Below are 13,947 nucleotides of genomic sequence, written 5' to 3'. Positions count from 1 at the left end.
CCGCGTCCTGACCCGCGACCCCGCGACCGGCCCCGACCTCCACGACGCCCGAGGCCTCCGGTGGCTACCGCGGCGCGCACTGGGTCTGCGCGTCCGCTTCCACCCAGGGAGGCGCCGCGCGCCCCGGCTGCTCCGCGATCGGAGGACCCGGACTTCAGTCTGAAGAATCGCCTGATCCTGGCTGCCCTGAAGGCCTCTCACCACCTCGCCAACGCTGAGGGAAGAGGTCATTTTCGGTATACTCAATTGGAGATTTTGGCACACTTTGTGCGAAAAGTTACCCCAATTGAATTGGGGCCCCCAAAATGAAGGGCACTTTGCCCCAAACTGAAGAAAGTGTCCGCTGCTGAATTCAGAACCGGTCACCCGGGGTTACTTTGGGGTCTTTGGACTGCGTCAACGTCATTTTTCCAATAGGGGGCCCTCTCAGACCATTAATGACCAAACATGTACTTTGTACTTCATGTACTTTAGGCCAAAGTTTTTCTGGGGGCACTTTGGCCTGAGGTGCCCCTTCACTTAGGGGCACTTTGGAGTAAGTTGGGGGTACTAAGTACCTATTTTTGAAAGCAAAACACCAAGCTCATTGATTTAACGAGGCAGGGTTATTTGAAACAATTTATTAAATAAATATTTGTGAGAGGTCATTCCTTCTCCTGAGTTTGCTTCCAATTTATGTCTAGTGTACAACCCTACTGTCCACAAGCATCCCCCTCCCCTCCCCATATGGATTTGGAGAGTTGTTGCCACGTCCCAGTGGTGGAAGTATCATATAATATGAAAGAGGGCATTCAATTATACTACAATGATCAATTAGGAGGCCGAAGCCCTGAAGGAAGTGATGAAATAGGTGACTGGGTCGACAACATTTAAGTAAGCTGTTACTTGAGGTCTCTTATATATCAAAGGGGGTTTCAAAGTACGCATACGCTTCAACCTGTTGCTCCAGCCCTACAGGAAATGACTCAGCAAGTGCTCCATCTCGTTGCACCTGCACCCAGCGGCTCGCTTGCAAGATTTTGGCCTGAAGTTCTTCCCAGACCTACACCCTAGCCATCCAACATGCATATCTGAGAATCAGGCCTCTCTTTAATAATGACAAAAAGTTATGAGAGAAATACACATTAACTTTTGTCTCATAAGCGGCGTGGTGCCGGCTCCTTTTGACCTTTTGACCCCAGACTTCTGGGGGAATAGCTGAATCAATTCATTGGTCAATCAGAAGCATGTAAATATCTTCCCGGTGGCGTAAGAGGGCGATCAAGGTGTCCTTCAACATCTACGCTTCCAGGCGATTGCAACGGTGCCACACATAAGCATATTCGAACATGTTTAATGGTAGTAATTAGCTGTCGAAATTGGAGGCCTTAATCAATAATGAGCAGCTATTGATTTGCTTCCTGATAGAAATTTGTGACAAATGACATGTTATTTAGCATCTACACGTTGAGCTGAGTCCAATGACACCAAGCATGACACTCTAGCAAATGGTAACATGTATTTTACATGGTACACTTAGGTCTAGGACATGATCTCGTGTAGCAAGAGGGCGAGCTTGATCTCATTGGACTCAGCTTAACGTGTAGATGCTAAATAACATGTAATTTGTCAAAAATCTCCATCGGGAAGCAAATCTGTAGCTGGTTATTATTGATAAAGGCCTCCAAAATCGACAGCTAATTACAGGGCTGCCAAGCCTCACGCTTTGAGTATGACAGTCACGCAATTTGACCCATTCTCACACCACACGCCACACTTGCCATTTCTCACGCTTATTTCCCCATTCATTACTCTATTTTTTTTTTCTCATGATAATAAGCTTTGGTCCTCGCTGCTTCGAGTGGTTATGTAGTCGCGCGGTGTCCACTTTGCGATGTATACGTTTGACAGTTTGTAAACAATCTCCCGCGACCTGCGCGTGTGAGCGTCTTGGTGGAGCGTCTTGGTGGAGCGTCTTTGTATATAGTGCCAAATTTGACTTCTGGACTGCATTCTGCAACATTTTCAAGAAGGGTAAGTAGGCCTACATCAATCGCCTTCTTTCAAATATACATTATACACAGATGTTTACTGGTTGTTTTCATGTTTCATAACAGCATTATGTATAAAAACGTAAGGTAATACATTACTGAACTCTTCGTGTTAGTTAGCTAGCATAACTAGGTAGCAGCATAGTTTGATTTCTCAAAATCAGCTCACCAATAAAATCAGTCTTGGTTTCAAAATGATCACAATCACTTGTGTAATGTTAAATGGCTTCATATAGACATTAAACAATCCTAAGAGTAATAATGTGACATAAACGGAGCAAGGGCTGATGTCAATTTAATGTTAGCGAAGTAGGTGTGAGACGCCTCTCCCTCCCCTTTGCTAATATTTTGTCTCCGCTGTCTGTTCATCCAAAGTCAAATCTATTCTTGAGATTCCCAAATGTAATATGATAATGTCACACGTTGAAAATTAAAGACAGGGAAAGCAGTTTGTCTGCCCTCTGCTTATGTAGTTCAGCAAATGTATTAGTTGGTTGTTAGTTAATGCAGAGCCGGCCCTAGGCATAGGCAGTATAGGCAAATGCTTGGGGCGCCGTCATCCGCGGGGGGCGCCGAAAACGGGGAGAAAAAAAAAAATATATATATATATATCTATATATATATATACTACTTTTTTTTTTTCAGTGCCATTACTACTATTATTTCGAAATATTATTTAAGCCCACAGCAACATAAAGTCATAGCAAAGGCTATTAAATAATGGAGAAGCCTTTTTTCTGGGTGCCTGCCTGGCTCGTTGCTCTGTACCTGCCCTCTGTGAGGGGGGCGGGGTCAAGAGTGTGCAGTTAAAGTGTATTAATGTTAATATTTCACACCTTAGCTTTCACATATCATTCATAGGCTATATATACATTCATTTCACTGCACTTTACTATTTTTTGCACTGTGGTTAGACTGAATTGCATTGCAATGACAATAAAGTTGAATGAATCTCATCACATTTTTGACCTGGAGAAGGCAGCTGCAGGCAGATGAAGATGGGGGGGCTCTACTTCTTATTACCACAACAGGAACAGAACGCAGCCAAGCCAATGAATTCAGCCAAGTCACTGAGAAGTCTGTCTGTAACATTTGGAAGATACAGTTCAACCATGTAGGACTTTTTTAATTCCCCATTGTACTTTACAGAGATAGAGCACTTTGTTGCAGTCAGACATTTGTTTTTGTTTACCTTTAACATAGTGAGGCTGGAACACAATAGTTTGACCTGGCTTGGTGGAAAGCCCACTCACCACGTCAAGGTGCAGGTCATGAGTGGGAAAAAAGGTGTGTGTGTGTGTGTGTGTGGGGGCACTCCAAACGTCCTTCCCTGTGTGTGTGTGTGTGTGTGTGTGGGGGCACTCCAAGCGTCCTTCCCTGTGTGTGTGTGTGTGGGGGCACTTCAAGTGTCCTTCCCTGTGTGTGTGTGGGGCACTCCAAGCGTCCTTCCCTGTGTGTGTGTGGGGGCACTCCAAGCGTCCTTCCCTGTGTGTGTGTGGGGGCACTCCAAGCGTCCTTCCCTGTGTGTGTGTGTGTGTGTGTGTGGGGGCACTCCAAGCGTCCTTCCCTGTGTGTGTGTGGGGCACTCCAAGCGTCCTTCCCTGTGTGTGTGGGGGCACTCCAAGCGTCCTTCCACGGGGTTGGGCACCAAATTAGGCCACGCCAAAGGTACTCCCACAGGAGGTTATTCCTTCCTCCATGGCCTCCTTAAATCGATTGTACTCCAGATACACCGGTAGCCTGAGGACCAGGGAACAGGTATTGGCCGTGGGGAAAAGGGCCGGTCCATCTTCCTCATGGAGGAATTCAAGCCGGGGTCCGATGGGAAAACCCACAGCAGGAATCCTTTTGAGGCCCGTGGCAAACGCCAGAACCGCCCCCAGGGTGAGACTCGTATCTCCATCTGTTAGTACATAAGAGATAACTTGTAAGAACGACCGCATGTGAACATTAACAGGAATTTTACACTGCCTGACATGTGCCAATCTTTCGTCGTCCTTAGTTAAGATAAGATATACTTTATTAATCTCAGCAGAGAAATGTAGGTTATGTTTTATGTTGGTTTATGTTGCATTTCTCAGATCACAATAGAAATGTTCAAAAGTCCTTGTTTAACCCTAAGTGTGCACTAATAAATCAATGTGTCATTCTTTCGAAAAAAATATAAAATGTGTTATGCTGGGACTGTCACAATCGGTTCACTATAATTCCCTATGCAGTGCTGTATTTACAGGTATGCCTAGGTTCACAAATCAAATAGTAAATATTTTTCATGTGTGCATTTGTTCATTCATGCAGAGCTGTAAACAGTCTTGTATTTTTCCTTTGTGTATTGTGACCCATTATTGTTTGTGAAGACTTAACTTCTACAGGATGCCCCTTTTATATCCATTCATGATAATATCACCTGTTACCAGTTACTAATGTTGAAACAGTTGAACATTGTTGTTTTTTGAGCATTCTACAGCTTTCCTCTTTGGTGGTCCCCTGTTTTGAATTGTGCATCAAATTCAGAATAAGCATATATTAACAAAGAACAATTAGATAGATAAGGGTTGTAGATAGAAACACTTCCTTACCCTCCACCTCGATCAGCCAGTCCCTCCAATATATAAGGGTCCTGGCCTCCTTCCTCCTCCGATTGGAGCCCGGCTCAGACAGGTAGGACGTCATGAATGTGGACTCCAACCGGGAGGCCAGCAGCGGCTCAGGTGTGTCCATGAAGACCCCCTTGAGCTCCTCATGGTGGATCCTCAAAAGAGCTAGAATCCCGAAGGTCTCCAACCCTTCTTTGAATCTGTAAAATCAATGAGATAATAGATCATAGAAAATATAATGTCTGTTGCTCTGAAGCCTGTTCTAGCCTACTCCATTGTACATAATGTGAAGATAAAAATCAATTAGACAAGGAATCCTTTCAATTAATATAAATTTAGATTATTTTGGAACACATGATAACTTTTCACTCCAACACAAAGGTCTCAGTCCATTAAATAGTCAATTCCCAGCTCCACTTACTGATTGAGAGCAGTCAAAATACGGCCCTCTGTGAGGAAGTTGAGGGCTGCCCCCAGCAGCTCATCCCTATGCGGGAGGCTCCGCACAAAGGAGAAGGAGCCCATGAGGGAGAGCTCGTCTGTGGCCTCCTCCATAGCCTCCCTGGCACCTTCCACATGTGTGGCATCTGCAATCTAATATCATACATTAGGAACAATAATCATTATTTGGGATTTCTAAGCACTTTCATGGCACAAATCAGTAAAGAATGCATTGACATATGTGTATGACATAAATCATACATTGAAATTCAACATCAGTACACTATAGAGCACACCACACAGTATCTTGACACAAAAACACTTCTCCAAAAAGTGGTTTCAATTAACATTAACCATTTACTTGCCTTTTGGAGCTTGGTCCTCAAATTGTAATCTGTCACCTCTTCCAAAGTGGCAGGAAGAGGGGACAGCTTACAAACCTGTCTGTAGAGGCGCTGTGATAGGAATCTCGGAGAGACCTGCCCCTGCACCAGGCAGAGGGCAATCATCTTCCCCACCAGCCTGTACTGTCCTTTCTGCAATGCTGTGATAAGGGGAAAAGCACAAGGTTATTAAAGTTTGTTGCTCATTTTAAATGCATGTTAAAAACTCTAAATTGCAACGCCCAAATACCATAAATTAAATTCAAAGCTTACCCCCCCCCCCCAAAAAAAAAAAAACTCTCCGGTTCTACACGATTCACGTGAATGACCAAATAGACCAAGAAAACGGCGATTGTCGCAGGAAAGCGACAAGTTTGCAGCTTGTATATTGAAGTGAATATTTCACGGAGAGGCGGCGCCCTAGCGCCCTCTATTGACCCACCGCCACTGGTTGATATATCCATCATTTGTTCACTGTATTAGCCTACCAAATCACAGGCCTCTTCAACGGTTTAATCAGACATCCTTTTTTTCTCACTTCCATTGAAGGACGGTGAATAGTAATTATTAATGGGAGATTGAAAACATAATTATCAATAATTAATTCAAAATGTCACTGAATCCGGGGAAGGGGAACATCTTCGTGGAGCTGTGGTTCCCTCTGGTGGTCAGTAACGGGACCTCAGCTCATCCTTTGAATTCTACGTTATACATAACAGCATATCAAATATAATTCACCAACATGTCGGACTGCTTCTATTCTATCCAGACAAAACCAGACTTCTCCACACTGCATATCTGATTTTATTTGAATTTCTACAGGATAAATAAATAAATACATACAAATGAAATAAATATAACAATGACGTCAGAGAATAATTCAGTTAACATTATCTCTCTCAAACTATTTTTCTTCTGAACATTTTTCGGGTAAAAACCTTCACTCATACAGACATGAATATAAATAAATACATAAAGTTGACAAGATAAACAATTAACCGTTCATGTGCCCTTTTAACATATAACAGCAAGAACCATGTTTGATTAGATTTGAATAACAGATGTCTGGGAACCATTTCGTTTCTTCACATGGTTGTTTGGGTGGAGACTCCTCTGTGAAGTTGTTGGTGACGCTTGAGATTACCAGATTGACTAAAATGTTTTCCCACACTGTTTACAGTGGTATGGTTTCTCTCCTGTATGGATGCGCTGGTGTCTCTCCAGATGACCAGATTGACTAAATGTTTTCCCACACTGTTGACAGTGGTATGGTGAACCTTCAGACTATGAGAGCGACTAAAGGTTTTACTGCACTTCTCACATCTGTGTTGTCCGGCTCCTTCTGCTGGAATCTGGCTCGTGCTTTGGACGGTTCCCGGGGAGGCTCCGATTGGTTCCTGATAGGAGGCTGCGACGTATGGGAGGAGACTAGGCTCCACCTTGATTTCTCCACTCCTCAGCAGTCGGCCGTACAGGTCGCCATGGCTCCTCTTCATGTGTTTGTGGAGGAAGATCTGAGACGTGTAGGAGTACGGACACTCGGGACAGGGGAAAGCCTGTGCTGGTGTCAGCTGGGATCTCCCTCCTAGGAGAAAGAGAGAGTCATATGTATTTTATTTTTGAGAGTGCTGCTGATGGCTGGTTTAAGCAGCCTCACCTGGCCAGAGTCAGGTGCTTTAGGCTTTGGGGCTTGATAAGGCTGCACATCCTAATCAAGCATACCTGAATTTGTATAATTGGATTGTTTTTTTTGAAACCTCCATGGTACTGTATATTTTGCATTTAGACATTTTTCCAAGTAAGAATATTTTTCTATTATGTTGTCATCTTTTGTTTATTATATTTAAATTTAAGGTAAAACTTTACTATTTCCCGTATAATTTCTTAACTGCTTTGTTAATGTAGATGTTTATTGTCCAAGCTCTTTTGAATTAAATGAGAGATGTGGTCATGAAGTGCCGCATAGAAACCAAACCCTGACAGAAAGACAGACTTGAAGGCAGACCTTTAGTAGAGCTCTTGTTGTTCCACAGTCGATCAAATCCGATTCCCAGATGTCTGGCGTATTCGTCCCCATACCAGACCAAGAGCTCTGCTCCTGAAGTCACGAGGCCACAGGAGCGATACAGAATCCCTCCTTTGTGCTGAAACGCTATTAGGTTCTGTTCCTCTTCATTACGAGCACAATTGACGTACCTAACACACAGAGGGGTACGTCAACACACCTTTACAGTCTATCTTCTGCATATGTCATAGCAACACAGAAAATATTGTGGATCTAATCAGATAACAGACATGGAGAAATATAATGTTATCAATCAAGTAATGTAAGTAAGAAAATTGTGAACATTATTCATGCAGTAGATGGTATAAAGTGAATAGGGTCCTACCTCATCCAGTTAGAAAGTGTCTCTCTCTTTGCATCAATGTAATCATTGTGTCTGCTCTTGTAGATCTGGAGAAATGTGTTAATCAGACTCTATGCCATCCAATAAACACAAAAGCACACATACAAGACTAGATCAAATAAATGAATACAAACACACTGACCTCCCAGGAGTATCCACTCTCCAGGGTTCCCTCTTCATCGGTCCTGTGTCCTTCGTAGGGTCCAAAGTGTGTTCCAATGGGAAGGCCACCGTCTCCACAGTAAAACACCCCTAGACCGGCCCCAGGGATCCCAGAATCTCTGATCTACCCCACATGAGACAGAGACGGAGAGAGGACTCTCACTCTACGACTGAGAGTCGTAGAGTGAGAGGAATACATAGAGGAAGGGAGGGAGGGGTGGAGGAGGGAGGAGAGATAGAATACAAGAGGTAGAGGAGAGCGAGATGGAGACACATGGAGAAGAGAGATGTAGAGAGAATGAGGCAGGGAGAGACAAAGAGAGGTGAGAGGAATGGAGAGAGGAAGAGAGGTGGTGAGATGGAGGGGGGGAGAGGAAGATAAGATATGATAAGAAATTAATGGAGATGTGTAGTTGGGAAACAAGTGAGAAAGAGAGATTTAGACAGGAAGAGGGAGGGAGGAAAGGAAAGAGGGGGTTGGGACAGGGGGGGGGAGTTCAGAGAGGGAGTCACAAAGAGAGGCAGATAGAGGGAAATGGGGGGGAGAGAGGGAGAGATAGACGGAAAGCACGATTCAGGAAGAAGAACCATTGGGGGAGAGATATATCCATCTGCTTTGGCAATATAACTGTTCACATTACTGTTTTTATATACATTAGCTGGGAAATGTATTGAACAATGAATGTTATACCGTCTCATTGGACGGGAGAACTTTGTTGTGTTAAAGTACGACATATACCTCAAACCCAGCGGGCAGCGTCTTCTTGGCTCTGTCTTCTCTCTGACAGCAACGGGGCGATCAGCCATGAAGACGATAGGACCGTGGACCGCGCACTCTTCGAGGAAGAAAGTCCTACACTCATCACAGACTGGAGAGAGTTCATTTATTTATAACGTCCAAGAGAGCTTCAGCTACAAATCTATATTAAATAGACAGAAACAGGAAGATTAAAAATTGGTTTGTGAATGAAAAAGAGGTGGGAAAAAAAGAGGTGGGGAGAGAGAGAGACAGAGACAGAGACAGAGACAGAGACAGAGAAAGAGACAGAGACAGACAGAGACAGAGACAGAGACAGAGAGAGAGAGACAGAGAGACAGAGACAGAGACAGAAGTAGTCGTCATCCTTAGGTACTTCCGGTTCTTGGTAGTTAACTGAGAACATTTCTCAGGTTCGTCTCTCTTGAATAAACACTTGAGCCCTTCATATGTTCATGGATAACTGATTCACACACACACACACACACACACACACACACACACACACACACACACACACACACACACACCACACACACACACACACACACACACACACACACACCACACACACACACACACAGTTACAGACTATACGTGCACAAAAAGGTGTTATTGCAGTGAAGCAGTGGTGGGATCAGAGCTAACCCAATGAGACCTCCTCCTGGACTGCAGAGCCCCTCTCTACTCCTCCTCCGGGGGGGTCGATCTCTGGATGAGAAGGAGTGGGCCCTCCAGAGACCTCCTGGTCACTCCAGCCCCGCCCTGAGAGACTCTGACAGACAGAACGACTAGTTAGGAGTACTCACTGTTTTATTAATGTGGGTAGGTACTAGGGCTGTACGGTATGGACTAAAATGTATATCACGGTATGATTTGAGGAATAGACGGTAACGGTATTATATCACGGTATGTTAATTTTATCTTCTAATTTCGATATAAAATGCCTCTGAAGGGGGAAAAATACTGGAAAGGCATCAAAACCACATCAAAAAAATTAAATTATTTTCTGAAGTTACTTCCATCTCTGAAAAACACTAATGTTTAATAGTATGGATTTGTTTCTTCCACTTGCTTGCGGACCTTGCCGTATAGTTTTGGCATCTCAATTGGCTGAAGTGTGTGTGGGCAGGAAACGCGTACCTGGGATCGAGTGTTTTGACCATCTCTTTAAAGCCCTTTCTATCGACATTTTCAAAGGGAACCATGTCCTTAGACAGGTAAACAGTGACAACGTTTGTCAGCTCGTTCCACCACTGGCATTCAAAATGCCTGCGGAAGCAATGTCTGATTGCAGCGACGGCTTCACGCTTCCAGCGTCTGTCTCGTACGTTGTGGAATGAGAGCTTGTGAAGGGACTATTGTGCGAGCACGCAGGAGGGCTTGCTGCGCGCCTGCGTGCTTGCGCAATAGCATACGGCCTGAGAAGGCAGTATCGCTGTCAATCTGTCCCTGGGAAAAGTAACGTGGTGCCGAATTGAAAAAGGAACTATGTTTCGTTACCTTATTTCAGTAGTTGCTCGTAACTTTACTTTTACATGAAAAAGTAGTTAGGGAACTGTATTAACGCATTACTTACTTTGTTACGCGTTACACACAACATTGTCTACCGGTCACTCCGGTCTCACGCTAACGTCAAAATCCATACCGTAGCGCAAATTCACACCGGTATACGTTCAGCACCGTTTATACCGTACACCCCTAGTAGGTACCTTACCTCCTAGCAACAATACGTCTAAGGTTATACATCGTGCTGGTGTAATTAATACCCTTAATCCATGAGTCTGCTGTCACACGGACATGAAGCAGGTCTCGTACCATAGAGGACAGGACATGGTAAGGCTGCTGAAGGTGATGTGTGCTGTTTTATACCTGTACAGAAACTGCATCTAACGTACTGGGCTGTTGTAGAGACCCCTGTCTGACTGTTGGTGGCTTCCACACTCGAGCACCTGCTGACATAACTGGCTTTAGGTTAGGATGTAACCTGCTAACTATACCAACTGACTATATGAGTTAGGATGTGACCTATTACTACAACAAACAGACCATATGTAAGGACGTACTATATTAACTATGACTAACTGACTTAAAGGTAGCTTAGAAGCTATTAACAACCAAGGCAGTATAAAACCTATTACTATTAACTTACTATAAGTTAGTATTTAACTTTCTGACTTACGATCAATTAATATTTAACCAAATAACTACTTACTGAATCTAAGTAAGGAAGTATCCTACTGACTACTAACTGACTAAAAAGGTAGTATAAGCTACTAACAACCAATGAAGTATAAAACCTAACTTGCATACTATATCTGACTAACTATAAGTAAGGATGTATGCTACAAACTCCTACTAACTGACAATAAAAGGGAAACTTCTTGTTGCCATGGCGCTGTGGGAGACGGCTGCCTCTCCAGTAGCTCTCCCGTTTTTTAACTTCTTTCTACTTATTGTGTGTTTAATATATATACTGTACTATACTAAACTATATACTATATACTATAGATACTCTATTCTATTTATTTTTTCCTAAAAATGCAACAAGAGCCAGCTCTCTCACTTACCCAAGAGAGGAACTACTGGCTTTGCAAACAAACGGACTAACGGACAAAACAACAACAAACAAACAAACGGACGGGCTGGGATACGACACCCAATCCCAGCGGAGCTGAGGAGGAGACCCAGGGGCTGCAAGGCTGGAGCTAAGATAAAGGCTGAGCTTGCGGATAATCGTAGGCGCTACAAACCATCTATTCCCTCCGTAATCATGGGGAATGTGAACTCGCTGCCGAACAAGATCGACGAGCGGTCCGCGCTGAACAACCAACGGATCTACCGTGACAGCAGCTTGTTCATCTTTACGGAGACATGGCTAAACCACCTTGTACCGGATGCTAACGTGGACCTGCTGGGATTCACTGCCGTGAGAGCCGACAGAGACACTAAAGCGAGCGGAAAAAGCAAAGGTGGGGGTCTCATCATGTATGTCAACAACCGCTGGTGTAACCCAGGACATATCTCCATAAAGACAGTCTCATGTTGCCGGGACCTCGAGCTGCTAGCTGTTAGCCTGCGGCCATATTATCTGCCGAGGGATTTTAGTCATGAGATCACCGTCTGTGTTTACATTCCTCCGAGAGCGGACGCAGCCACTGCCTGTGAGAGGATACACTCCGTCACAGCAAGGCTGCAGACACAGCACCCTGAGGCATTTATGATCATCTCTGGGGACTTTAATCACGTAACTTTGGATTCTACTTTTGGATTCACCAGGTTGTAGACTGTACTACCAGAAACAACAGGACAATTGATCTCCTCTATGCTAATGTGAGGGATGCATATAGAGCGACTCCCCTCCCCCCACTGGGGAAGTCTGATCACAACCTGGTTCACCTACAGCCACTGTACATCCCCCTGGTCCAAAGACAGCCGGTGACAACTCGCACCATCAGGAGGTGGTCCCTGAGATGGAAAGTGCCCTGAGAGACTGTTTCGACACCACAGTATGGGATGTGTTGATCGACCCGCATGGTGAGGACATAGAGGGGATGACACACTGTCTGACGGAGTACCTCAACTTCTGCGCAGACGTGGTCTCCCTGTCAGGACTGTCCGCTGCTACCCTAATAACAAGCCATGGGTAACGCAGGAAGTCAAGGCTGTCCTCAACAAGAAGAAGGCTGCCTTCAGGAGCAGGGACAGGGAGGCCATGAAGGCAGCACACAGAAAGGTAGGTGACACACTGTGTGAGGGAAGCTAAGGACAGCTATAGGAGAAAGGTGGAGCATAAGCTGAGGGTGAGAACAACATGAGGGAGGTCCTTGGAAGGTGGATGGACCATCACAGAGGTCACACACAAAGACCAGGAGCTACAGGGGGGACCAATGCAGACAATCGGAGAGGGGAACGAGCTGATGACTTCTTCAACAGGTTCAACAGGCCCTCGTTCCCCCCCCCCCACCACCACCACCGACACCATCACCACCACACCCACCACCCACACCCTCACCACAGCCATCTCTCCTTCTTCTTCCCTCTACACACCTCCCCACAGACACCACAACATCCCCCTCCCCTCCCCCCACCTCAACACAAATCCCCGCCTCACATCGACCATAGACCAGGTCAGAGGAACAGCTGACGGAAGCTCCAGCCCAGGAAAGCAGCAGGCCCAGGACAAAGTGTGTCCGAGACTGCTGAAGAACCTACGCTGCAGGAACTGGGAGAGCCGCTACAACGGATCTTCAACCTTAGCCTGCGGCTAGGGAGACTGTGGTTGCCAGCGTCCTCTTCTACACTGTGGTGTGCTGGGGAGGCAGCATAAACAAGAGGGACACCTCCAGACTGGATAAACTGATCAGTGGGCTGGCTCTGTGGTCGGCATGAAGCTGGAACCACTGGTGACGGTGGCAAGAGAGGAGGACACTGGGACAAACTGCTGGACATTATTGACAATGCCAGCCACCCCTTGCACACTGTCATCAAACCAGAGGAGCCTGTTCAGTGGAAGGCTGCCTCCTTCCCAAGTTAGGACCAACAGACTAAAGAACTCCTTTGTCCCTCATGCCATCACACTATACAACTCCTCACTCTGAGGGAGTAGGAGGAAATAGAATAGAAGTAATGGACAGTAATAGAGTAATAGAGTAAAGAGGAGAGATATAACCTATTCCACTGCTTAATTTGAACTGCTAATTTATTTAATTTAACTGTCAGCCACCCCTTGCTCACCGTCATTTCATATATGATATGATATTATCCACAATGCGTATGTGTATGTGTGTATGTATGTGTATGTATGTGTATGTATATGATATATGTGTATGTGTGTATATGTATGTGTGCGTGCATGTGTATTGTGTGGTTGCCTGGTCTCTGAGGTACAACAGTGGGTACACAATCAAACTAGAACAGGCGGAAGCGGGGGTTGCGGGAAATCAACTTAAGTCCATTTATTTATAAAAAGGTGCAAGGGGGAAAGGAGGGGGCAAAAGGCCAACTCAAATCGTACACCGGTTTGGCGGCTGTAGTCAGGGTGCCCTTTCTGGCTCTTCCTGGGTTGATGCCAGAGAGAGAGAGAGAAAGATAGTCCGAGGTTAGGTGGGGTCTGTAGGTCCCCTGCCACTGACCTCTTCGCCCTAGCTCGGCTTGGGTTTCCTCTCC

General features: G+C 45.2%; 1 protein-coding gene across 1 annotated transcript; it reads right to left on the bottom strand.

Moving 5' to 3' along the window:
- Positions 1–3,682: 3,682 nt before the first annotated feature.
- Positions 3,683–7,902, bottom strand: LOC130401522 (G2/M phase-specific E3 ubiquitin-protein ligase-like). The gene is made up of 7 exons (XM_056605328.1): positions 7,842–7,902; positions 7,457–7,647; positions 6,773–7,036; positions 5,434–5,612; positions 5,049–5,221; positions 4,610–4,827; positions 3,683–3,933 (listed from the first exon to the last, which is right to left on the bottom strand). The coding sequence occupies exons 1-7, from the start codon at positions 7,844–7,846 to the stop codon at positions 3,683–3,685; spliced, it is 1,281 nt and encodes a 426-aa protein (XP_056461303.1). The 5' UTR covers positions 7,847–7,902.
- Positions 7,903–13,947: the final 6,045 nt, after the last annotated feature.

This window comes from Gadus chalcogrammus, chromosome 13 (assembly GCF_026213295.1).
Source record: "Gadus chalcogrammus isolate NIFS_2021 chromosome 13, NIFS_Gcha_1.0, whole genome shotgun sequence".
NCBI classification, from domain to species: domain Eukaryota; kingdom Metazoa; phylum Chordata; class Actinopteri; order Gadiformes; family Gadidae; genus Gadus; species Gadus chalcogrammus.
This window is presented reverse-complemented; position numbering and strand designations above follow the sequence as displayed.